Source organism: Nelumbo lutea, chromosome 3 (genome assembly GCF_056320005.1).
Source record: "Nelumbo lutea isolate HS-2025 chromosome 3, American lotus-T2T, whole genome shotgun sequence".
Classification (NCBI taxonomy): domain Eukaryota; kingdom Viridiplantae; phylum Streptophyta; class Magnoliopsida; order Proteales; family Nelumbonaceae; genus Nelumbo; species Nelumbo lutea.
The window spans coordinates 76,247,164-76,272,122 of NC_142686.1; the positions used below are offsets into that span (position 1 = coordinate 76,247,164).

At 36.9% G+C, this 24,959-nt stretch overlaps 1 protein-coding gene across 5 annotated transcripts in view; it reads right to left on the minus strand.

Moving 5' to 3' along the window:
* Window positions 1-24,959, minus strand: part of AIR9 (Outer arm dynein light chain 1 protein) — a 93,431-nt gene that overhangs the window by 37,111 nt on the left and 31,361 nt on the right. For 3 of the 5 annotated variants that reach the window (XM_088976847.1, XM_088976848.1, XM_088976850.1), the window contains exons 16-26: window positions 20,026-20,126; window positions 19,863-19,910; window positions 13,956-14,140; window positions 13,714-13,831; window positions 12,960-13,087; window positions 10,016-10,184; window positions 2,946-3,064; window positions 2,454-2,622; window positions 2,138-2,222; window positions 1,953-2,026; window positions 1,726-1,848 (exon numbers count right to left, since the gene is read on the minus strand). In XM_088976847.1, the coding sequence (XP_088832973.1) occupies window positions 1,726-1,848; window positions 1,953-2,026; window positions 2,138-2,222; window positions 2,454-2,622; window positions 2,946-3,064; window positions 10,016-10,184; window positions 12,960-13,087; window positions 13,714-13,831; window positions 13,956-14,140; window positions 19,863-19,910; window positions 20,026-20,126 (1,319 nt within the window). The remainder of the gene's footprint in view (window positions 1-1,725; window positions 1,849-1,952; window positions 2,027-2,137; window positions 2,223-2,453; window positions 2,623-2,945; window positions 3,065-10,015; window positions 10,185-12,959; window positions 13,088-13,713; window positions 13,832-13,955; window positions 14,141-19,862; window positions 19,911-20,025; window positions 20,127-24,959) is intronic. The other 2 variants (XM_088976849.1, XM_088976851.1) reach the window with 1 other exon arrangement.

Below are 24,959 nucleotides of genomic sequence, written 5' to 3' on the forward strand. Positions count from 1 at the left end.
CACCATTGAAAGGTACAAGGCCAGGCTGGTTGCAAAAAGCAATACACAGACATATGGGATTGATTATTTAGAGACCTTTGCACCTGTTGCCAAGATGACATCTGTGAGGGTTCTTCTATCTTTAGTTGCTCACTTTGACTGGCCCCTTTACCAATTGGATGTGAAGAATGCATTTCTGAATGGTGAATTACATGAGGAGGTTTACATGTCTCTTCCTCCAGGGATGTATGGAACTGATATGAAAGGAAAGGTATGCAAGCTGAAAAAATCTCTTTATGAACTAAAACAGTCCCCTAGAGCATGGTTTGAGAGATTTAGAACAGCACTTGTTAACTTTGGTTATGTGCAGACACAGTCCGATCATACTCTTTTTGTGAAGAGGAGTGGACCTCTGGCAGTATACCTCATTGTGTATGTAGATGATATTGTAGTGACTGGTAATGATGTTTCAGGAATTCATGATCTAAAATCTTTTCTCCATACAGAGTTTGAGATTAAAGATCTGGGGGAATTGAGATACTTTCTTGGCATAGAAGTGGCTCAATCCAATGATGGGATTCTTATCTCCCAAAGAAAGTATGTTCTTGACTTGCTCTCTGAAACTGGAAAGATGGGTGCTAGACCAATTGTTACTCCTATTGATATGAGTCATAAACTCTCAGCCTCAGAAGGGACATTGTTAGAAGACAAAGGAATCTTTCAGACTTATTGGGAAACTTTTGTACCTATGCATGACTCGGCCAAATATTGCATATGCAGTCAGTTGCATTAGCCAATTCATGCATGCTCCTCGAGACACTCATATTGCAGCTGTAAAGAGAATCCTAAGTTATTTAAAGGGCTCCCCAGGAAAGGGTATTCTGTTTCCCAAGCATGGTCATCTGAAACTTGAAGCCTACACCGATGCTGACTGGGCCGGGAACATTGATGACAGAAGATCTACTTCTGGGTATTGCAGCTTGGTAGCTGGTAATGTTGTTTCTTGGAGAAGCAATAAACAATCGGTTGTTGCTCGGTCTTCTGCTGAAGCAGAATACAGGGCCATGGCACATAGAGTTTCTGAATTATTATGGCTCAAATCTTTGATGGAAGAACTTGGAGTTGAATATGACAAGCCAATGATGTTGCACTGTGATAATCAGGCTACCATCAACATTGCTCACAACCCAGTGCAACATGATAGAACCAAGCATATTAAAGTTGATCGACACTTCATTAGGGAAAGGATCTCTTCGGGTGAAGTGTGTCTTCCTTTCATCACATCTGAAGGACAGTTGGCAGATTTTCTCACCAAAGGCATTCCCAAGGCAAAACTTCAGCATGATACCAGCAAGCTTGGCATGATTGACATCTATGCTCAGCTTGAGGGGGAGTGTAGAGAAGATGGGCCGGATGGCCCATAGGTTGTTTATTCTTTCTTGTTTTTTATGTTTCTTTTCTGTAATGGGCCTTATTCTGGGCCCATCCTGTCAATATTAAGTTCTTTGTAAATTCTTGCCCAACTAAGGGCCTCCTTGTAATTATTCCAATATATCTAAATAAAATAGTGTTAGGGTGCTGAGAGAGGGTAAGTCCGAAACTCTCTTCTCAAACCCTCATTGCCAAACTCTCAGCTCTCCACTCTTCAGTTTTCTTCATACATAAAGAAACTTTTTTCGAAGGTTGCAATAAAGCACCCCCTAAGAAAATAAATACAGGATTAGCCACAAGGAAAAAAGAATTTACCAGGAGCAACAACTTCAGACAGTACACTCCTAGAACTCCCCTTCATTCCATCAGTCCGAACAGGTGTGTAAACAAGCTCAATGCGTCTACCCACATCATCAAGGGTCAAATCCAAAAAATCTGCTAAGAAAAACAAAACAATAATTTCACCTAGTATGTTCACATTTCGTTTCCATAAGATAGGCTAAAGGCTTTGTAGTTGTTACCAAATAACCCAATACACTTACCATTAACACTTAATTTGTCCTTTGCACCATTACTTCTCATCCTAAACCATTCGTGCAAGCAATTTCCCCTCTCACTAAACAAGAATCAGCAATTTAACTTAAAGCTCAGGCATAACATTAAAATAAAAGGACGAAATTCAAAAATCAAAACCCAAGAGTAGTTACAATTGTTAACAATATCTTACCCTCCACAATAAGTAGCAACAAAGCTCAAACGTTGTCCCTCAATCATTGAGCCAAGAAATTCCAGAGACCGACAAGTTGGTGGCCCTGTGCCATGAATCAATTCAAAAAACAATTACTTTTCTATGGTAAAACTTTCAAGTTCTTACAAATAACAAACGAAAAATCATTAGCATCATACATCTTAAAATGAATAGAATACCACACTATCAATGACACCCATCTCATTGGCAAAAAAAGGACAAAAAAAGATGATCCCTCACTAACATCTATTTCAACCAAGTTCATAAAATTCATATCTAAAAATCGACAACTTACCAGGTATAATTGGTCCAACTTGTTCAGAAACAACAGTGGGACCACGAGCCCAATCATTTCTAACAGGTTCGCATGAAACAGAGATAAATTGGCCAATATCATTACTTGAAATCATATATGAAGAAGAAGTTGCACCTTTGATTTCGGTATGTGTTCCATCTGAAGCAGTCTGCTAACACATATTGTTTGTTATTCAAACATTCTAGAATATCATTGACTAACAAAAGAAGAAAAGAAATTAAAAAATATATATTATAACAAATAAAAGGAAAGAAAATTTGGAACATCACAATATTTTTCCAGTTAGGAGTAGAATAGCACATTATTATTGAACATTTCCCATGGAAAACAATTAGGAAGAACAAACAGTGTTCTTTGTTTAGTATTATGTCAAACATAAAGAATTTAATCTAATCCAAATCAAGTCTCCTTGAAAGGTACAACAGTTAACAATCAACATATACTCTACTGTAATGCAAAAAAAATTGATACCAGGAACCAACGGAAAACCGATTCTCCTTCTTCTCCGCCCCAGTACTTTTTATCAATATGTAGTTTAGTTCCTTCTACAGCCCGCCCTTGTATTTGCAGAGAAAGCAATCTTGGGCTTCCTATTCATTAATGTGCATTCAAATATTATTATGAAACCCATCAGCATTTAAAAAATAAAAGTAAATATGCATTGTATTAAAGATCACAAGAATAGAAGTTAAAGTTCAACTGTCTGTAGCACAACTATTACAGCCAACCATTAGATAACTTACAAAACCATAGCATGTTAAATTAGGTACCTAGACCCCGTGCCAAGATGAAGAAGCTAAGCAACAAGAAAAATATCAGACCATAAATGTAGAATACAAACTCCTTTTTTAATTCACTGTTAAAGTGAGATTTAATTCATAAGCATCAAGGAGAAATTCATTAAAAGCAGAAACCACACTGCTTAGAACCAGAGCAAGGGGACAAAAATTACAACATAACCTTAGAACAAGCCAAAAAAATGACAAAAACAGCAGAACAAATTCCTCTTACAAATTACAGCCCGGCCCTGGGCAACCCCAATCCAAACCATCTTTTTCCTACCACCAATCTCGCCAGGGAGTCGGCTACACTATTTGCACTCCTGGGTACCCAAATGAACAAGATGTTCAAGTTGGCACCTAAGGAATGAGCCAATCTCACCAACTGTCTAAATTTCCAAGGTATTAAATCCTGAGATTGAATCCACAAAATAACTGTTTGACAGTCCCCTCAACCACTATATCCAATAACCCTTCCTCAATTATCAGTTTAAGACCTTGAATTAAGCCAGCAACTCTGCCCTTAGAGAATTTCCAAACATAGCTGGCCCTGAAAAGCTAAGAATTATATTGCCAACAGAACCTCTTAACACTCCCACTCCTGAGCTCCCAGGGTTTCCATAACAGAACCCTTTTTTTTACCAACCAGATTACCAGAATAATTCATTAATTAATAAAGAAGATACAAGAAAACATCCCAGACAGAGATAAACTCTCTTAGCTCTCTCCAAGATGACAAAATGGTACAGCAATTACAGAACAGCCCAAAAGAGTTGATCCCTTCCCACCCCTTGCTTTGCCAAAACATCAACAAAGGCATTTGCACTCCTTTTAACCCACTGCAACTTAATCTCTATATCCTGAGTTAAAAAGCTTTAACTTCCTCCTCTCATTGACAAATTTCCACCATACAGTCTCATCATTTTGCAGCCAACTAACTACCAGCTTTGAATCCCCTTCTATGATCAACTTACTTATATTCAGCTCCTTGGATTTTTGGATCCCTTCCATCACAGCCAGAATTTCTGCTCTCAAGGAGTCTCCCACACATATTGTTCCCAAGTAAAGGGCAATAACTCCCCCCTCCTCGTTCCAACAAACCCTCCAATACATGAAGGGCCTAGATTCCCTTCACTACTACCATCAAAATTCAGTTTAAAAAAAACACAAGGTGGTGGGACCCAAACAGACCTTATTACAGCTCTTGGAAGAGAATAATCAGCTGAGTCATTCCACTTTCTAAGCAAGTCATTTGTAAGAATGTCATCAAAGCTTCTCAAGGTTTTAACCCAATGGATTACACTAACAGTGATAGCTTCTATGATTGCTTCTCTGTTCCTTTCCTTGTCTGAAAAAAATTCTTCAATTCCTTTCTTCCCATATTGTCCAGCATATTGCCTCTCTTGTAGACCACCAAAGGGTTCTCCCCCTCCTCTTTTTCTAGTTAACACAGGAAGAGTCAAACAAGCCATGAACATTTGGTGGGGGGTTCCACCTGCACCCAAAAAAAGAGAAAAACCAATCCCAAATATAACGAGCAAAAGGGCAGGAAATTAATAAGTGGTAACTAATCTCACCATTATCCTTGCAAAGGATGCACCAATTTGGGGAGAGGAACCCATCAACGTTTAGTTTACAACTCCCAACTGCTGGTGGAATCCATTCCACCACTCTGTGGTACCCATGGTTTTACAAGGCAGTTGAGACAAGGTGAGAAGCGTACGCCTCAAGGCAGGGAAGCCAGATTTCGCCTGGCCTCAGTAGCCTTAGTTGCAAGACAAGAGGCGTAAGCCTTAGTTTGATAGAGGTGTAGGCCTTTAGCCTTTAGCCTTTTGCCTCATTTTATGTGAGGTGGGGGCCTCAAGTTAAGATAGTTTGGGGTGGGGAGAAAATGATTTCATCATGGGTAAATTTGGAAAAATTAAAAAAAAAAAAAAAAGAAAAAGTAAAACCCCCAAAAGTTTAGGGTTCCCATCAATCAAATCTCCATTAACGGACCAAACTCGGGGTTTTCTCAGTTCTCACTGAACTCTGTAGTGGCTTCTTCAATCTTCATCGAAATATTGAATATTCAAATTCAAGGAGGGACCAAAATCAAATCGTACTAGTCAGCCGTCCTTCCCCCTTCTTCTTCTTCTAGACTTCTTCCTGAATCGTTGTGGAACGTAGACAAATGTAATATTTTTGGTTGAATTTTTTGTCTCAGATTTACCATTACCATTGGTTTTTTGTCTCAGCTTTTACATCTTGGGTTGCAGTTCCAGCTTCCATGAATGTAACAATTTCTTTAGGACGCAATACTCTTCATTTGTTTGTCTTCAGTCGTTCTTCTCCCCCTCCCCCTCATCATCTCTCTAATTAATTCTATTCATGAAATCCATCCCTTCCCCATATACAGATTTTACAAATTTGATTGGTGTCAAAATTCATAAAAGAAAGACAGTATCACTGTAAACAACTACCATTGTCTTTATGCATATTTGCCTTATCTAAGTGTTAGGTTAATTGCTTTTATTGATTGTTGATTGTTGATTGAGTATAAAATGGGATTATAGTATCACTGTATGTCGACTACCTGCATGGCAAGATGGTATCATGAGATTAAGCATGTTGAACAGGGATTTTACCACAGGAACTAATAAGAAATCCTTTATTTCAAATCATTGAAATGAATTATATATTTTCACTATTTGTTGGTTTAGAATTCTACTTTGCCTTTTGTCTTATTTATATCAAAATTTACTTCGTTTCATTAATGTTTATGGATATCTGCTTTATCTAATTGTTAGTTTAATTACTTTTATTAATTCTTTATGCATATCCGCTTTATGTGCTGGTTAAGTATTGGACATTTGTATTGTAGAAACAAACTCTATATAATAGTTAGTAGTTAGTAGTTAGTTACTACTTACTAGTTAGTGACTTCATAGAAGCAATCTTGAAAATATTTGAACAATCAACAATTATTGAACCATTGATACATTAAATAAGCCACAAATAATTATATAAACTTTCAATTATTTATTTTTCCATAATTTTTAAGTTCTTAAATTGAGGCTTACACCTCGCCTATTTAGCACCCAAGCGCCTCGCCTACGCCTTTAGCCTATTAAAACCTTGGTGTTACCCTACAATTAAAACCCACAATTATGTTCCACCCTTTTAATAAATCATTCAGGCTTACTCCACTAAACTTTTCATTAACTTGAACCCAATGTGCAACCCTTACAGTTTTAAGTTCGATCAGTTCTGCTTCTTTGTAATTTTTTTCAAATATCCCGCTATTCCTTTTACTCCATAAACCCCACAATACCACCCCTCTCATGCACTGCCACAAGATTTTCTGTCTTGGTGTAGAATGTCTCATTGAAGTTAGACTATTCACATAGAAAAGAAATAGAGGTAAATACAAGTTTACAACTACAAATGCGTAATGTGAATGCAGATAATTTTGCACCCCAGCAGCCTAGCTAATTTGATGGCATAGAAAAGCCTATTATGAGGAAAAGAAAATCTCATAAAGGAAAGCAACCACAGAAAAGCATCCTTATCATACATTGGATCTATGAATTGAACAGTCAGTGAGCTTGTCAAACTTCACAGCTGGACTTGACCAGATGGTGGACGAATGTGGTTATTTTAGGACTATTAAGTCAGTATGAGGAATGTGGTTAATTTAGGAAGAAAATATTGAGCCAGGACATTGATGAAATTATCAGGCCCATTGGGATTATCTTAAAATGAGAGAGACAAAATTGGCAATGTGGTATTGCCAGAAGCAACTATCTGCCCTATCCTTATTCTGACTATTCACAACAAGATGGGTGATAGCAACAAGACAAAGATGATGATGAACATGTTGAAAGTGATCAAGCCCATCCACCAACTTCATACTTGTAAGTTAAATTCTTTTTCTTTCTTGAAAACCCATTATTTATTCTGCTACTGTGTTACAGTTCAATATTCATTGTTCTTGTTATCTTTCATTCAGTCTTTTCTTTATCATTTGGAATTTTGAGATTTCAATCAACAATCCAGTTAGTTCTACCTCCTAAATCCTAATCTTAATTTATTCTCTTGTGATTCTTATTATCAAATCACATTTTACTATAAATAGTAACTGTGGGAATTCGTACAAAAAGAAAGTCCACAAATCCATGAATTATTATAAATATTTTAAATTTTCAAATATATAAATAAATAAATAAAAAGTAATCATTTTCTATGGGCAATGCCATTCTTTAATTAACTGAAGTTTTAGAAGACATTTGGAAAACTTTCCAGAACATTTTGATGCCTAGGAATGTAGGAATGTATCCTAGAGATTATGGCCCAAAAAATCTAAGAAAATCAAAAGATCAATTTCAATCTTGACCACAGTAACTGTGAAGTGTGAAATAATTATCAAAAAAAAAAAAGATAACTGTTAGCTGTTTTTTAAGCTGCAATCAAGCATTTCTTGATCACTTCAAAAATTTCTACAGTGGTAGGAAGTGTCAGAACAAGTTTACATGAAAAAAGGAAGCAAGCAACAACCTCTTATCCCTCTCTGTTTTACCATCAACTTGTTTTGGGCTACCCCTGCACTGCCTTGGGGTGTGAGTTCCTTAGGTTGGGTGATATTTAGTGAGTATGTTATTATTATTGTGAATATAAACCCTCTTGAGTTCTATGACATTCTCTGAGATCTATTCTAAGGACAATCATGTTTGAAATGCTACTAGAAAGTATTCAGATGTCCCGTTGCAGACAATGTTTTAAAATGTGGAGGAGTGAAAAAAGGCATTCCACTGCCTGGAGGCATGAGGCATGGTTCAGAATGTAAGAGGTGTAAGCCTACTTAAGAGGAGGGGGAGAGAAGGAAGAAGAAGGAGGATTTCTTTTTTTCTTTATTTTTAATAAAAATCATTTATATGAAGAAGAATGAATATGCATAATACTAGCAAAGGACAACCTTGTTTCAAATGCTACTAGAAAGTATTCAAATGTCCTATTACAGGCAATGTTTTAAAATGCAGAGGCATTCCACTACCTGGAGGCATGAGGCGTAGTTCAGAACATAAGAGGCATAAGCCTCCTGAACACAAGGAGGTGTAAGCCTCCTTCAAAGGAGGGGGATGAGGAGGAAGAACGGGGGGGGGGGGGGGGAGGTAGAAGAAGAAGAAGGATGATCTCTTTTTTCTTTATTTTTAATAAAAATCTTTTATGTTAAGAAGAGTGAAGATGCATAAAAATCTTTCATTCCCCTTTTCTTTCCTTCCCTTCCATTCCCTTTTATTTTCCAAGCATACACCTCCCATGCCTTTTAAAGCAATGCTTGCAGATTAGAGAAACACCAAAGCTTACAAAGAACAGAGTGAATGGTTCTTTGATCATGGGTAAATTTATTTTGATTAAACTTCCTTGGAGATGCATGTTGCAAAAATAAACCAAATGATTTCCAGCACCAAGATTCATCATGCTCCCACGTGTTTTTAAAGATATTCTTGAAAATCTACAAGCTTTGATTAAGGGAGAGTCATTGTCGTGTTCAAGGGTCCTTTTATTTCTTCTTTACTTTTAGTTTCTTTTGTGTGTCATTGGGGTATTTGATACGTTAAACTCCCTGAAGAGTGTTCCTTAGATTTCTGGTTTGATCTTTGTTAAGTAGGTATCATGTTTTTGTGATTGTAAATGTGATGAAAGGTGAACTTGCTTGATGACTGATCATGTCTTGGATAAAAGCCAACGGACCTCCATGAGTACTTTGTTGATGATGTCTTGAGTAAGAACCATAAACCACCAGGAGCACCAATCTAATCAGTTAATGACTGGTCTCCCATAAGTAAAAAGCGAAGTGTTGTCATGAGTGCAATCGAGCTGATTGGATCCTTAAAGGTAAGAGATACCTGCCACCATGCTGGAATACTCGAGTTGAGTTGTATGAGAGATGATCTAGAATGTTGCTACCAAGATTACATAGTTTCTTTTTAAGCAAGCTATTCGGAGCTAGCTTAATGGAGATTGTTGAAATATTCACTTTATATGAAGAATGGGGTAATTTTAGGAATAAAATATATAGTCCTTTATGTAATAGCAGACCCATTTGTCATTTTCTTGTTAGACCCATTCTTATCCTTGTTCTTTCTTCTCTTCTTTCCTCTCTCATTATTCACAAAAAGATGCTTGCAAATTAAGTAAGGTGGGTGAGGAATGGGCTAAAATCACTTATCTATATATTTAAGTACTCATTAAAAATATCTTCACTTTTCATATGTATCTAAAAGAGAAATAGTCTTAAAATTTATCATAGGATTTACAATTTGATTCAATTCAAGTTTTACAATTTATGATAAGATTGACAGGCTAAATGTTTGATTCATAGGTTTTTTATTGTGGTAACCCCCAAGCCACAAACCAATCCAGCCAGTTGCAAGGGTGATCATTTTCAGCACAGCCCAGATATTTTCAGGGTTTGGGCCTAGGTAAACTATAACATATATTTTATCCATATATTATATGTCATATAATATAAACTAGTATATGAGGGTGGGCCTTGGCGCAACAGTTGGGTTGCTCCATTGCAACCTGGGTGACCAGGGCTCAAATCTTGGAAACAGCCTCTGTATGTGCAGGGGTATGGCTGCATACAACTGTCCCTCCCCAGCCCATGATCATACCCAGTAGCAACCAGTGGAAGGCATGTTTCATGTTTACTACGAAACATGATACACAATCAAATTTGCATTTATATTTGCCAAATATTGAAGGAAATGTAATCACCAGGACGAACCCGCTCCTGCCCCAAGGAAGTTCTTGGCTCGCCCACAATCCCATCATCACGCACTGGTGTACATCTGAAAGAAATAAATTTCCCAATAGCATCTTTTGTAATACGATACTGTAGAAGCCCAGATGCTTCAGGTATTAAAGCACCTGCATCTGACTCAACCTACACAACATCAAGAAGTCAAAACCATGAAAGATGAGGCAACAAAAAGATGCATACAGGTCCTATCAAGTAAAATAAACCTTGTTATACCCATAAACAAAAGCAAGCATCCATTGCCTCAAATTAACTACTAGCTAAAATAATATGCCAAAAAGAAGTGCATGTTCATTCTCTTAGTTAATAACAAAATAAAATGTTATTATATAAAACTACCCTTCACTTTTCCCCGTTTCTCTTAAACTCTCCCTGACTTTTCAAAACCTCTGGAGGCCCCCCTCCCCAGTCAAAAATTAACAGATTTTGAAAATTTGCCATACTATCCTTCTTGTCAGATATCTATGTTAGGAAATGAATTGCCTAAATGAGAAAGACGCAATTAAAGAAAAGAAATAACAAAGGAAAATAGGAAAGACCTGGATTTCTGCCAATGAAGGGGGGGGGGGGGAGAGAGAGAGAGAGAGAGAGAGAGAGAGAGAAGTGGCGAATGGGTGGGGTTGGATGTGGGTTGAGCACTGACCCACCCATATTGACCCTCTAACCCATTTGCCACCCATATTTATTGATGTTAGTGGGTCATAACCCACCCTAACCCTGACCCTTCCTGAACCACCCATATGACCCACCCTAACCCAAAAAGGACTTTTTCCTTTTTTTTACTTTTTCGCTATTTCAAATGCATAAACACGTAGAAATATATACTTCAACTAAGAAAATATAAAAAATAATAAAAAAGTTCAAAAAAATATTTTCAAATAAAAATAAAAATGCAAAAAAAACACTAAAAATGATAAATATATTCCATGTAAAATATAAATAAAAAATTTAATGAAAATGATAAATATATTTCATGTAAAACATCATAAATTATAGACAAAATAAAAATAAAAATAGAAATAGAAATTTGAAGAAAAACGACAAAAATATAATTATAAAAACAAACAAATATTAAAAATACAGAAAGTTGCAAATAAAGAACGAAAAATACAAGAAAATGTATAAATTGCAAAAAAAGTTACTAAAAAACTGGAAATTATAGAAAAACATGAAAATACAAAAAATAAATTATAGGAAAATTTTCAGAAAAATATAAAAAGTGCAAGAAATTCATGAAAAATGGAACTGTGGAACCTAATTATACTCATCCAATTTTAGAGATTCTTATTTACTAGAAACATTAAGCACAAACTCAAATAAATTGTTTCCAGAGGCTTGCAAGTTGCAAAAAAAAAGTGAATATGAGCTGCGACAACAACATTGGAAATGAGAATATTTGAAAAGAGAGAAACCTTTGATTGAAGCTGACAAAATTTGAATAGATTGAAACCAAGAAAACAGTCTTGTCTTGCAACTATCCAAATAATGAAAATAAGAGGAGACCATGAAGACTTACTGATTTCAGATGTAATAAAACCTTCAAACGATGGCAGACAGGATAGAGGAGAAAAAGATGTGGCAACAGGAAAGAAGAAAAAAGACTTCAATATAGAGAGAGGTTCAACAAAAGCATCACCTATCCAAATTTGGAAGTTCTAATCTACAGATTAACAAGCTTTTTGTATATTGTATGCATATACAGATTAGCGACAATTGGTGTAGAAAACACTTGGTGGCTTAAGAGCTGAGAAATAGCAGCAATGAGATTTACTTTTGACCCTTCCCTCAATCCTAACCCTAATAGCTTCAATGGCAGAACAAAGAACTTAGAAAAAAAATTCAAACCCGAACAGAGTAGCAGCTTCAATGACAACCTCCACTGGCGGAACAGAGAACTGAGAAAAAAAATTTCAAACCCTGATAGAATAGCAGCTTCAATGGAGACTTCCACTGCCAGAACAAAGAACTGAGAAAAATTCTTTTTTCAAACATTGATAGAATAGCAGCTTCAATGGCAACTTCCAGTGGCGAAACAGAGAACTGAGAAAATATATTTTCAAACCCTAACAGAGTAGCAGCTTCAAACCCTAACTGAGATAAAGAAATTTACTTTTGACCCTCCCCACGACCCAATTCACCCTGACCCTTTTTGACCCATTTGGTACCCTCAACCCAACCCCACCCTGACCCTTGTTCTCAAGCACCACAACAAAGACATGCTTAAAAATCTGAGGAAGAAATGTTTCCTTTTGACATGTTTGAATAATGTTTTTGACGTGTTTTCAAAATAACTATTCACTAATCCAGTAAAGAAGGAAGAAAGAACTGGAATTAACAAAATTGACTTTCAAGATATTAACATTTTGTAACAAGTTTTGTCTATTTATTAATTTATTTTAACTTTTCCATTAATATTTTCAATTTAAAAAAAAATTATGCCACCCACGGCCCAGCCTGGCAAGGACCCACCTGGACTCATGTTGTGGGCCGTGCCGGGCCTGACCTTTAAGGCTTCCGTGCCAGGCAAGCACGGCCCACCCAAGACTGACCTCCATTTATCTCTACTCAAGGTTAGATTGGTCATTAAAAAGATTAATAACTTAGCTAGACAACTTCTATTAATGGTCATTAACAGTGCTCTGACAGAAGGTAAATTACAAATAACAAAAATTCTCTAGCAAGGGGTTCTCTGGAGGTTTTGAAAAGTCAGAATAAGTTAAAGAGAAATGAAAAATGTAAAGGGGAGTTTTAGAAAATAACCATAAAATAAAAATAGCACTCCTACTCCATAATATCAAAAATTATAACAAACAAATGCAGCACTATCTTAGCCTGACTAACCTGGATACTAAAGTGCTGAGATATCTAGGTACCAGTAACATGCTCAGAAGAAGTTAATACCTCATGGAGATACCAATTATAGATGCTTTTGCCTTCATGACCCCCTATATACCCATATGACGCAGTTAGTATTTCACCCTCTGAGTAATCCCCAGTAACAGATAGGAAATTCAGACTTGGGGGAAGAGCTGCATCAATGTTGAACTGTTAGCACTAATATTAACAGCTCATGCAAGATAAATTTGTCACATCAAAAACATCATGGGGTCATTGCAACTTGCAAGCACAGCAAAATACAGTAAGAAAATATAAATAAGACACAATGTAATAATTTCATAAAAGCTAAGATGAACTTCAAAATGATAACCAAAAATAAAGAAAATAAAAGAACAGCAACAGATACATATACACATAAAAAGCAAAACTTACCTACAATATGTATACATGTTTGAGGCAAAGACAAATTATAATTGCCAACACACCATAGAGAATGGAGCTACCAAATGAAGATGTTTATTTTTAAGGTAATATATAAAAAATGTAAGACTGTCTTGTTCTTAACTTAAAATAGCACCAAATTTCTTATGATAATCTAATGAACAAAATTGCCATGGCTCATTAACCCATTAACTGCACAATACAAAATAAACCAATACAAGTCTTCAAGGTTTGGAAGTAGCAAAAAATAGAGAGGAAACCATACACTTTTCCAGGATAAAATGCACCTTATTTCTATGCAGACTACCTCTAACAAAACATTAAAAAACAGAAAAAAAAAATCAAATACTGTTAATGCATGTTCCAGTTTACATACTCTCAACAGCCCTTTCAGATATAACATATGCTGGATCACCAGATTCACCATCTGGAGCCATTGGAGTAAATTTTGCAACAATATAGTAGCCAACAGCTCCTAAAGGTATCCGAAAAGCCTGTGACACAGTAAACTCACTTCTGAAATTACATATTTAGAAAATAAATGAAGAAGAGAAACAGTATTAACTTGAAGAATGAGTCCAAGATGAGTATGAATTAATAACTTCAATGGTTTCTCACCTTGGCAATTTTGGATGTACTCACAGCTTCAAGACCATTATCACCCTCCAACTCTGAAGATGTTGTTTTAAACCATTGAACCCTACTAGATCCTTCAGTTCCTCCAATGACAGTAGCAGTTACAGTTACCTTACTCCCCTCTCTTATATCCCCAATTATCTTCAGATTAGTGACTTTTGGGGGTGCTGGAATTTGGACAAACAAATGCACGAAAAACAAAAGGATATTAATGCCATACTGGCAAAAGAAGTAAATGCAAAATCAGAAATTGCTCAATAAAATAAACTAAAGAGATGGATGAATAAAGAAACTTGAAGAAAACCATCAAGCTCAAAGAAATATAAGCATGTCTAAAAGTATTTTACTTTCTATTTTCAAATTTCAAAGCACTACCACAGTTCATCAGTTAAGATACTTTTTCTTTAGCCTATTGTTTTAAGTAGTGAGAAGGCTAGACTAAAGTGCATTAGAGCATCAATTCCTAGTTGGTTTGTTGGGAGATTTGGACAGAGAAACAGGTGTATTGTTTGAAGACAAATACTGATCTACAAAAAGAATTGTTGCTGATTTTTTTCAGTATTAGCAAATGGGGTTTCTACAGAATTTTTTAATGCATCCAAGGTTTTTTTTTCAAGATAAGAAAAATTTTATTAAAAAAAATAAGGTACAAGAAAGGATTATAAGCAATCATCAGAGGGAAAAGGAAACTCCCAATGAAAACCCAACTAAAGTAAAATAAAAACCCGGCCAGGCCAAAACACCCCAAACAGGCCAACCCCCCAAAAACTAAACCCCTTACAAAAGGAACAAAAGTGATACAAAACAAACAATGAAACTCCAATCATCAAAACAAACAAAACAGACTTCCTTTCAAGCCCCAAGCACCCACAGCCACCACCCAACGGTTTGAGACAAGGTGATGTGTTAAAAAGGTTAATAACAAAAGAGTGAAAGCAAGGTTAATTGATAATTTTAAGGTTGGTGGGGTGTGACCATTCACATTTTCAATAAGAAGATGATACCTTGACTTTTGTGGATGTTTCAGTGGAGCAAGTGCTGAAATTGAGAGATACTCCTAAATGTTTTGAGATGCCAATAGGCCAAAAAATTAATTTAAATAAGTGCTTAAGATTGGGGTGGGTGATATTTCTCACACACTGCTTGAAGATTGTGCAATGGCAATGCAGTGTTTAGTGGATGAGTTTCCTTCTACATATTTGGGTTTACAGATTGAATCAAAGGTGGCAACACCACCAATAAGGCAACTGGATTTGTACAAGATTGAACAAAGGCTGCCTGGGTGGAATACTGGAATAGGAGATGCTAATCATTTGGTGGGAGAATTACCCTTGTAAAGAGTGTCTTAACCAATTTACCAATTTATTACTTCTCAGAGTTCCAACATCAATGGCTGAAGAAATTGGAAATAAAAATGCAAAAGGGAATTATTGTGGAATATTAAGGTGGAAGAAAGAAATTTTCATTTGGTTAAATGGGATTGGGTGTGTAAGGACATGAAGGATATGAGTTTCAAGATTAGGAGGATAAGGATGTTTAACAAAGTTTTGTTAGGTAAGTGACTTTGGAGGTTTGAAGTGGAAAGGGAGTCTTTGTGAAGGAGGGTTATAGCTTGTAAGTATAGGGTGGTCAATTTTGATTGGGATACGAGGGAGGTTATATCATAACATGGGTCGAGTGTGTGGAAGGGGTTTATGAAGTTCCATTCCCTATTGGTGTCTTTTTCTTCTTGGAAGGTTGGTTAAGGTTCTAGCATTAAGTTTTGGGAGAATGATTGGTCAGGTTTGGGGTAGGACTGCAATTTCACAATCTTATGAAGTTAAGGATAGGGTTGTGGTGTAGCATCTCATTTTTAGAAGACCACTCTTAGATTTAGAGTTGGAGGAGTGTGTGATGCTTCTATCTAAACTTCAAAAGGTGGAAATACATCCAGACAGTTCAGATTTAAGACTATGAAAGGAATGGAGGAATGGCAAGTTTTTGGTGAAACCCTTTTACAAAGCAATGGCAAGAAATCAGGTTGGAAGATCTTTCAATCAAAGGTGTTTGGTGTAATCCAATACCTCCAACAGTGGAAGCATTTGCGTGGCTGGTAGCAATGGATAGTATGCTTCCTCAAGATCATTTCAAAAGTAAAGGATTTCATCTGGCTAACAGGTTTTTTCTATGTGAATCAGAAGTCCACAATGTATTCCATCCATGTTTTGGGTGCTGCTATACAAAATTTATTTGGGGATACACTTCTCGACTTCTTAACATGGAGATGTGGACACTATTGCAGCTCTACAAGGTATTCCAGATAGCAAATCAAATAGAAGTGGAGCATCTCCTAATTGAAGGAGATTCTAAGGCGGTTGTGGGCTGGTTAACAGACCCGAGTTTAGTAATTTGGTGCTACAAGGATTTCCTAAAGAAGGCAAGCTGGTTAACAAGCAACAGGAATGTTAGTTCATATTGGGTGAGAAGGTCAGTAAATGCTACGGATGATAGTCTCGCTAAACAGGGGATCTTGAGGGAACACCTGTATTGGGCAACCTTGTAATGAATTGATTATAGTGTACTGTGGTTTCTTACACTTTCTTTTACTTTCAAGAGAGGTCGCACCTAGTGCCTCTCTTTGGGGTGCTGCAACTTTGCTTACATATTGGTAATGAAGTAACTTTTCAATTATCAAACAAAAAATGGAGATGTGGTGGCAGCCTAATGGCACTTTTGACTTTTGCATTGCATTTTGGCCAGTTTTTAATGGGAATAGATAGGGAAAAAAATTTTGGAGTTGTGTTCCTTTTGAAGTTTGTTGGGAGGTTTGGAAGTAAAGGAAAAGAGGAATTTTTTAAGGAAAATGAAGAGACAAGGAGGTTCTATGCAGGAATAGGATCTAAACTGTTGGACTGGATTTTGGTTTCATTAGAATTTAAGGGGATCAATAAAGAATCTTTGGATCCAGTTTTTGGTCTACTCTTGACTCTTGAGATAGAAAATGGAGGCTTTGGTTGAAAAGTTTTATGCACTTTTTCTTTTTGCATTGGGTGATGCCTATTACCTCATCACCTTAAGCTCTTGCAATATCTTGTTTATATACTGAAATTTTCTTTTTATTTCTATCAAAAAAATAGGCATTAATTCATCCAGAATTTGACAGTGTAACACAGAGGTATTTGAGTCAAGTTTATAGTAAATTTGGACTTAGCTAATACAAATGGATGAGATTTTTAGGTTGCCATATGGTTTATGTTTTTGTTTTTGTACAAGGAGGTGAAACATTTCCACTAAATGGTTGTAAATTTGTAATCTTTTTTTTTCCAATAATGGATTTTTTTACTTAACATCAGAAAAAAAATCTAAAAGCAAATAAACTCATAAATGATAAAAGAATATAAAGGCTTGAAGAAGAGATCAAATCACTTTATTATGTGGGAAAAGGAAGATGGACAGGTTGCTTTTCTTTGCCATTCCATTATGAACCTTACTTATGGATCAGTTGCATGAACCTTTCTTTACCATTCCATTATGTCTCCAACCATATACATAATTGGATTGTTGACCTCAGGTTGCTTTTCACTACTTTAACCCATGCTCTTTTTTGCAAGTCCTGAGTTCTTCTAGACCATTTAACTTGCATCAAGTCACTTGTTATTGGTACAGTCTTTGGTCTTCTATGCATACACCTAAACCACCGTAGTCTGGCCTCATTATTGTCTATGTTGATTGCAATTTCTTCTATTTTTGGCTTTAATATAATTTTATTTTGAATTTTTATCATTTTCTATGTTTTTTACAATTTCTATTTTTTAGCTGATATGCAGACTTTCATTTAAATTTTGTATAGTTGTATATGTTTTTTCTGCAATTCATGATGTTTTACATGTAATACATGCACACACACACACACACACCATTTTCTGTGTTTTTATGCAATTTTTTATTCTTTGGTTGAAAAGTATTTTTTGAATTTCTTTATTATTTTTATATTTTTTAGTTGAAATATATATTTCTATTTTTTATCATTTGAAATAGAGGAAAACTATATATGTTTCTATGTTTTATCAATTTTGTACTTTCTTTTTTGGGTTGAAATATATAATTTTTTTATTTTTCATCAAATTATATATTTTCTACAATTTTACTTTCTCACTGAAATATAGATTTTTTGAATTTTTTTTATTTTCTTTGTTTTTCTTCAATTAATCTTTTTTATTTGAGATATATAATTTTTACAAAGATTTTATCATTTGATGTATTTTTCTGCAATTCTGATTTTTTGGATGAAATATATTTTTTATTTTTTTCATTTTTTATGTTTTTAAAATTTTTTCTTTTTGCTAAAATGTATAATTTTTTATTTTTATCTATGTTTGTGTTTTCTGCATATTTTTTCTATGTTTTGAAAAAAAAAATGTCGAGTGTGGTGGGTAAGCGAGTCAATATGGGTGAGTTAGGATGGATGAGGTTTAGGGTGGGTTGTGACCCACTAAGATGCTTAAATATGGGTGTCAGATGGGTTATTGGGTAAATATGGATGGGCTCAACCCTCTTTTTTTTGTGAAAGGTAAAAAGTGAAAATTTATTGTAAAAGGAAAAAAAAAAAAAAAAAAAACTGATTACAAGCAAATAGAGAGTTGGGAAAACACCTAATCCAACTAGAAAAGACAACAGAAATGCCAAAGGCAGTGATTGCCAAGGCAAGGAACCACCCACCCAAGACACCTCCCCATCTCATTATCTGCTAAACATCTCTTCAAACATTTATTGCCCATCATCTTCCTCATTCCACACATCTCCCCTTCCCCTAATGTGGCCTTCATTTTCTCTTTCCTCTTACTTCTTTCAAAAGCTTCGAATGCCTTTCTGGCAAACTCCTCACACCCCAATAGAACAGTCCTAAGCTCATGCCAACCATAACAGTCCTGTCAGCCAAACTCTCAATTTCTGCTTTTCCCCATTCTCCTCCTTTCTCCCTGGCTGGCACTCCACAAGGCTCTTCTCACCCTCTTTACCACTCTCCTCCTTTCCCCCCGTGGCCCTAGCCACCCCACTGATCCTCCTTCCTCAGAAGTCAACAGTTGCTCCCCTTCCGAGGCCTGAGACTCACCTTATTGCCTCTCCTCAACCTTCTTCCTCAAACCTTTGTTTTTTATTCTTTTCTCTTGTATACTCTTTTGTATTTATAGGTAGGGCCACTCCAACCAGTCTGTCTTTTAACCATGAAAAAACTTTTGATACGTGAACAATATGAGACTTACTTGTTTCTCTAGCTTTCTTCAACACTGCTGGAATGATGTCCACACGATCCTTACTCAAAGATCTTCTTCAACCAAAATCGACGCGGAGCCTACCAACTGGGACTTCAAATTTAGGAAATCTTCCTGACATACAGATAAACCAATCTCCTCTTCTCCGTCTGCAACAACTGCCAAGCAATTGGCTTCTGATCTCTTGTCAACACCCCTAACAACGACCTCCTCTTCCAACCTTCCTTCTTGGACCTCCCCTTCTCCCCTTGCATATTCTATCACCCCTTCCCCCTGGTCCATCTCACTACCCTCCTCCCTCTGTGGCCCTGCAATCCCTTGGTCCACCGCAACCAAACTCCCCACTTGAGACGATTCAGGGAAGACCTCAACAACAAAAGAACCAAAAGAACTTACCCTCACCCAACCCACCCATTTGCCACCCCCATATACGTAGTGCTTATGATAAGAGGTTTGATCATTTCGTGAGTTTTGTATAGGTGTGGGGTACCTTGTAACTTCTGTGTATACTTTTTCTCTTCTTAAAATTTTTCTTTTAATATAAAAAATGGAAGAAAGAACTAGTTCAATTAAAGATGCAGGAAATACTAAAAAGAAAGTATAACCATAACCTCTAGAGAGAACATAACCAAGATACCTTTCTTTACAATCTGAGTCACTGTTGATGCAGATTCTCCTTCCTGCCCTGAAAAAAAATCATAAAAATCACATTGTAATAAACAATTAAGTCTTTGTGGAAGACAAATACATGAGAATCGACTATTCAGATCAAAAGCCAATACTATGGGGCATGCACCTACCCTCAAAATTGATAGGAATATACACAAAAGCCAAGCGCCGGCCTACATCTTCTTTGGTCAGAATATACTCAGCAGTACCGGCCGATACCAAAATGAAATCACTGCCAGGAAGTGCCAAATAAAAAGAAAGAAAAAAGTTATGAAAATAAGTGGGAAAAAAAGGAAAGAAGAAAACTAATTTAAAACTAGAAAATTATCAAAGTTTTAAAAACAAAAGACGTAGATTTTCACCTTTTCCATGGAGGATATGGAAGAATAGAAATGCCACAGTTATTAACAACAAGAAATTGGATTACCAAATTAGTGATTACAAGAGTGGCAGATTGTCTCAAACTTTATCTCACCTGTGGGAACCCCTCTTGGATCCGAATTGGGATTTTGGCTTTCGTAGGGGGTTAAGGGGTGAGGAGATTGATTCCCTCTCTAATTTGATTTGTCTTTTAAATCAGTTTTGTTTGGATCCTTCTAAGCCAGCCTTGATCTGGACAATCTGGGAAGAAAGGACCGCTAGAATATTCCAAGAGAAGGAGGGGAATAGTCAGGATTTAAAGGATTGTGCGTTGAATAGGGCAATACATTGGTTTAAGACCATGGAACTGTTCCATCAATTCTCCTTTATAGATTTATGGAGAAATTGGTTAGAAAGGTGTTAATCCAGTAAGGCTAAGGCAGTAACAAGATGGATCCCACTGCATGAAGGCTCACTTGAAGCTGGATTTTGATGGGAGCAGTCAAGGTAATCCAAGACGCTCTGGAATTTGGGGGTGGGGGGTGGGGGGGTATTCCGTCAGGGCAGAATTACTAACAGCCCTACGGCCCCTACAAGGAGTGCAATCCGCAAATCAACTAGGCATAGGGCAGCTACTGATTGAAGGGGGCTCCAAGGTGGTGGTGGGGTGGTTGAAGAATCCCAAGGATATTATATGGCGTTACCAGAATGAAATCAAAAAATTTCAGTGGCTGACAAGGAATATGCCTGTTCCAATACAATGGGTGGGGAGATCAGCAAATGCTTTGGCTGATGGTTTAGCTAAGGAAGGGGCAATTAAGGAAGTCTTGTTTTGGGCTCAGCTGTAATGTTTGTTCTTTCTTCTTTCTTATTTCCTTGAAATCAGTTGGGAGAGGCTGCAGCTCACGCCTCACCAAAGGCTGCTGTATACTGTTAAAACTTTCTTTTAAGTTATGAAGTAATAAAATTTTTCTTTATTCATCAAAAAAATAAGAGTGGCAGATTGGATACTTCCACTCTTGTTGCAATTCTCTACCTGAAAGGGAAGGAAGCAATGGATTTTAAAAGACAAATAGCTAATGTGATGTTGTCTACAGAGATGGAGAGGTCTCGAGCCGCCATGAAATGGAGAAGGGAACTACAGGTCGAAGCCAAAAAGTTTAAGTTTGAGGACTGCAGAAACAACGGGATGAGATCATTGAAGATCAGGGAAGAGAGGAAGGCAACAGTATTCCTCATTGGTGATGAAACAGAATGGTTGAAAGGATTCCTAGATGGAGCAATTTATTCTGTCAAGAAGGAAGGTTAGACGAGTCAACTAGCACTCAATAGGAAGAGCTATGTAGAGAACACTAATGTGGACCCCACTAAGGTGGTCCCCACTGTTCGCATGTCAGCAACAAGTTATGATTAGGATTAGTTCTTTATGATAAGATTAGAACTAGTCTTTTATAAGATTAGGACTAGTCTTTATAAGATTAGTAGTACTCTTTTTTTCAGCTTTATCTTATCTTCCCATGTAAGCAATTCAGTCCTTTTACAAGTATGATACTATGTATAAAAATTTAAGAGGGGGCGGCTGTTTCAAACATCAACCCAACTCTCTCTCTCTCTCTCTCTCTCTCTCTCTCTCTCTCTCTCTCTCTCTCTCTTCTTTTCTTATTTTTTTCTCCTCCTTTTAAGTGTCTGTTCAATCTTGAGCGACTACTTGGTATCAAAGAATTCGATCTAGGTTTCTCATGTGGAATGAATTCAGCCGACCACATGATAATTATTTAGGGCTGAGTTTTTCATTCAACTGATTCTTGGAGATTATGAGAAGTCTTCAGCAACCGTCCAAGGATTGGAAAGTGCTCCTTGTAATCAAGAAGAATCAGAAAGAATTTAGTGATCAAGGTTAGGTCTTTGATCAAGATTGGAGGTGCCAACCAGATTTTTTTGTTCTCTTATCAAGACTGGAGTTGGCAATCAAGAAGATTTTTCTCTGAGATCAGTTCTGTTTCAGAAGTTTCTCAGGTTGATCAGAATCAAGATCAGTTTTGAGCAAACTGAAGTTGGCGATCAGAATTTTAGGAAGATTTTTTATTAAAAATCAGGTTTTTTCAGAAATTCCTAGGTAAGGTCTTATTCCTTCTTGAGGGCAGCAGCAAGGATAGCTTAATTTGTGAGGTACGGCTATACAGAATTCTTTTTTTCTTTTTGTCTCGGGTTTTAAGAGAAAACACTGAAATCCAAGACTTTACTGTGTCCGGATAAGAGATCAGCCTTGTTTTTAAGTTTGGCTGCTATCAGATTTCTGTTCTTTAATCTCTGTTATTGGAGTTCTGTACCTAGGCCAACTGCTATTAGTTCTCAGATTTAGTAGGCTGATTGATACAGTGATACGGTGAATTGGAAATTTTTTCTTTCTCTGAATTTGATTTCTGCTTCTAGACCTACTGCCGTTAGTTTTCAAACCCAGTAGGCTGATTGTTACAGTAAATAGAAGGTGTTTTTTGCTTAACCCCTAACCAATAATGGAGTTCAAGCACCAAGGGGGGGTGTTTTTGGGACTGGTTCAGGTGGCATGACTAAAAACACCTTCCAGATTACAACTGTAAAGTTAGATGGTTCAAACTACTTAGAGTGGGCCAAATCAGCCATGATGGCCATTGGGGGAAGAGGAAAGCTAAACTATTTGTTGGGAGATGTGAATGAACCAAATAAGGAGGATCCCACTTATGCTAAGTGAATTCAAGAAAATTATTTGGTGATGACATAGTTGTGCAATTCCATGCAGCCACACATCAGCCGAAATTACTTATGGGCAAAAACAGCTAAAGAAATATGGGATGTTGTGAAAGAAACCTACTCTCAGCCCCTTAATGTTGCTAGGGCTTATAAGCTGAAATGTGAGGTTAAAAATCTCAAGCAAGGTGAGAAACAAGTTTCTGTTTATTTTTCAATCTTGAAATCCCTATGGCATGAAATTGGCCACCTTGAATCAATTGAATGGGAAAGTCAGAAGGATGCACAAATTTACAGAAAGCTGATTGAAACTAGTTGAAAAACAGCCCACTTGATGTATGGAACTGTTTGAGATTAGATGCAAACCAGAAAATGAACAAACAGGAGAAGAAGAGAAGAGAGAGTTGGCGGCAATGAGTGTTAGAGAGTAAGAAATTCGAACATAACCTCTCTCTAACACTCTAAACATCTTATTAATAAGTTAATCTTTGACAAATTATAGAGAGGCCCTTGAGTGAGCAGGAAAATACAAAAAAAACAGAATATTACAGAGTATGGGCCCAGAATAAGGCCCACAACAGAGACAAACATAACATAACATGAAATGACAGTCTATGGGCCATTCGGCCCATCTTCTCTACACTCCCCCTCAAGCTGAGCATAGATGTTAATCATGCCCAGCTTGCCAGTGTCATGTTGAAGCCTTGCCTTGGAAATGCCCTTGGTGAGAAAATCTGCCAGTTGTCCTTCAGAAGTAATGAATGGAAGACACACTTCACCGGAGGAGACTCTTTCACGAATAAAGTGTCTATCAACCTCAATATGTTTGGTTCTATCATGTTGTACCGGGTTGTGAGCAATGTTGATGGCAGCCTGATTATCACAGTACAACATCATGGGTTTGTCATGATCTACCCCAAGTTCTTCCATTAAGGACCTTAGCCACAATAATTCCGAGACTCCATGTGCCATGGCTCTATATTCTGCTTCTGCGGAGGATCGAGCCACAACTGTTTGTTTCTTACTCCTCCAAGAGACAACATTACCAGCCACCAGACTGCAATACCCTGAAGTAGATCTTCTATCATCAATATTTCCAGCCCAATCAACATCAGTATAGGCTTCAAGTTTCAGATGACCATGTTTGGCAAATAGAATTCCTTTTCCTGGAGAGCCTTTCAGATAGCACAAAATCCATTCTGTTGCTGCCATATGGGTATCTCTAGGAGCATGCATGAACTGGCTAATGCAACTGACAGCATACGCGATATCTGGCCTAGTCATGCACAGGTACAAAAGCTTCCCAATAAGTCTCTGAAAGACCCCTTTGTCTTCCAACAAAGTTCCATCCGAAGCTGAAAGTTTGTGACTCATATCAATAGGAGTTGCAGCTGGTCTTGCACCCAATTTTCCAGTTTCAGACAACAAATCAAGGACATATTTCCTCTGGGAAATAAGAATCCCATCCCTGGATCTGGCAACTTCTATGCCAAGGAAATATCTCAACTCCCCCAGATCCTTAATCTCAAATTCTGTACGGAGGAAAGACTTAAGGCCCAGAATGCCAGAGGCATCATCACCAGTCACTATAATGTCATCAACATACACAATGAGATACACTGCTAGAGACCCACTTTTCTTCACAAAAAGAGTATGATCTGACTGTGTCTGAACATAGCCGAATTTAACAAGTGCAGCTCTAAATCTCTCAAACCAAGCTCTAGGAGATTGTTTGAGGCCATAAAGAGATTTCTTCAGTTTACATACCTTTCCTTGCATATCTTTCCCATACATTCCTGGAGGAAGACACATGTAGACTTCCTCATGTAAGTCACCATTCAGAAATGCATTCTTTACATCTAACTGATAGAGAGGCCAATCAAAGTGAGCTGCCAGAGATAAAAGAACCCTCACAGATGTCATCTTAGCAGCAGGGGCAAAAGTCTCCAGATAGTCAATCCCATATGTCTGTGTGTAG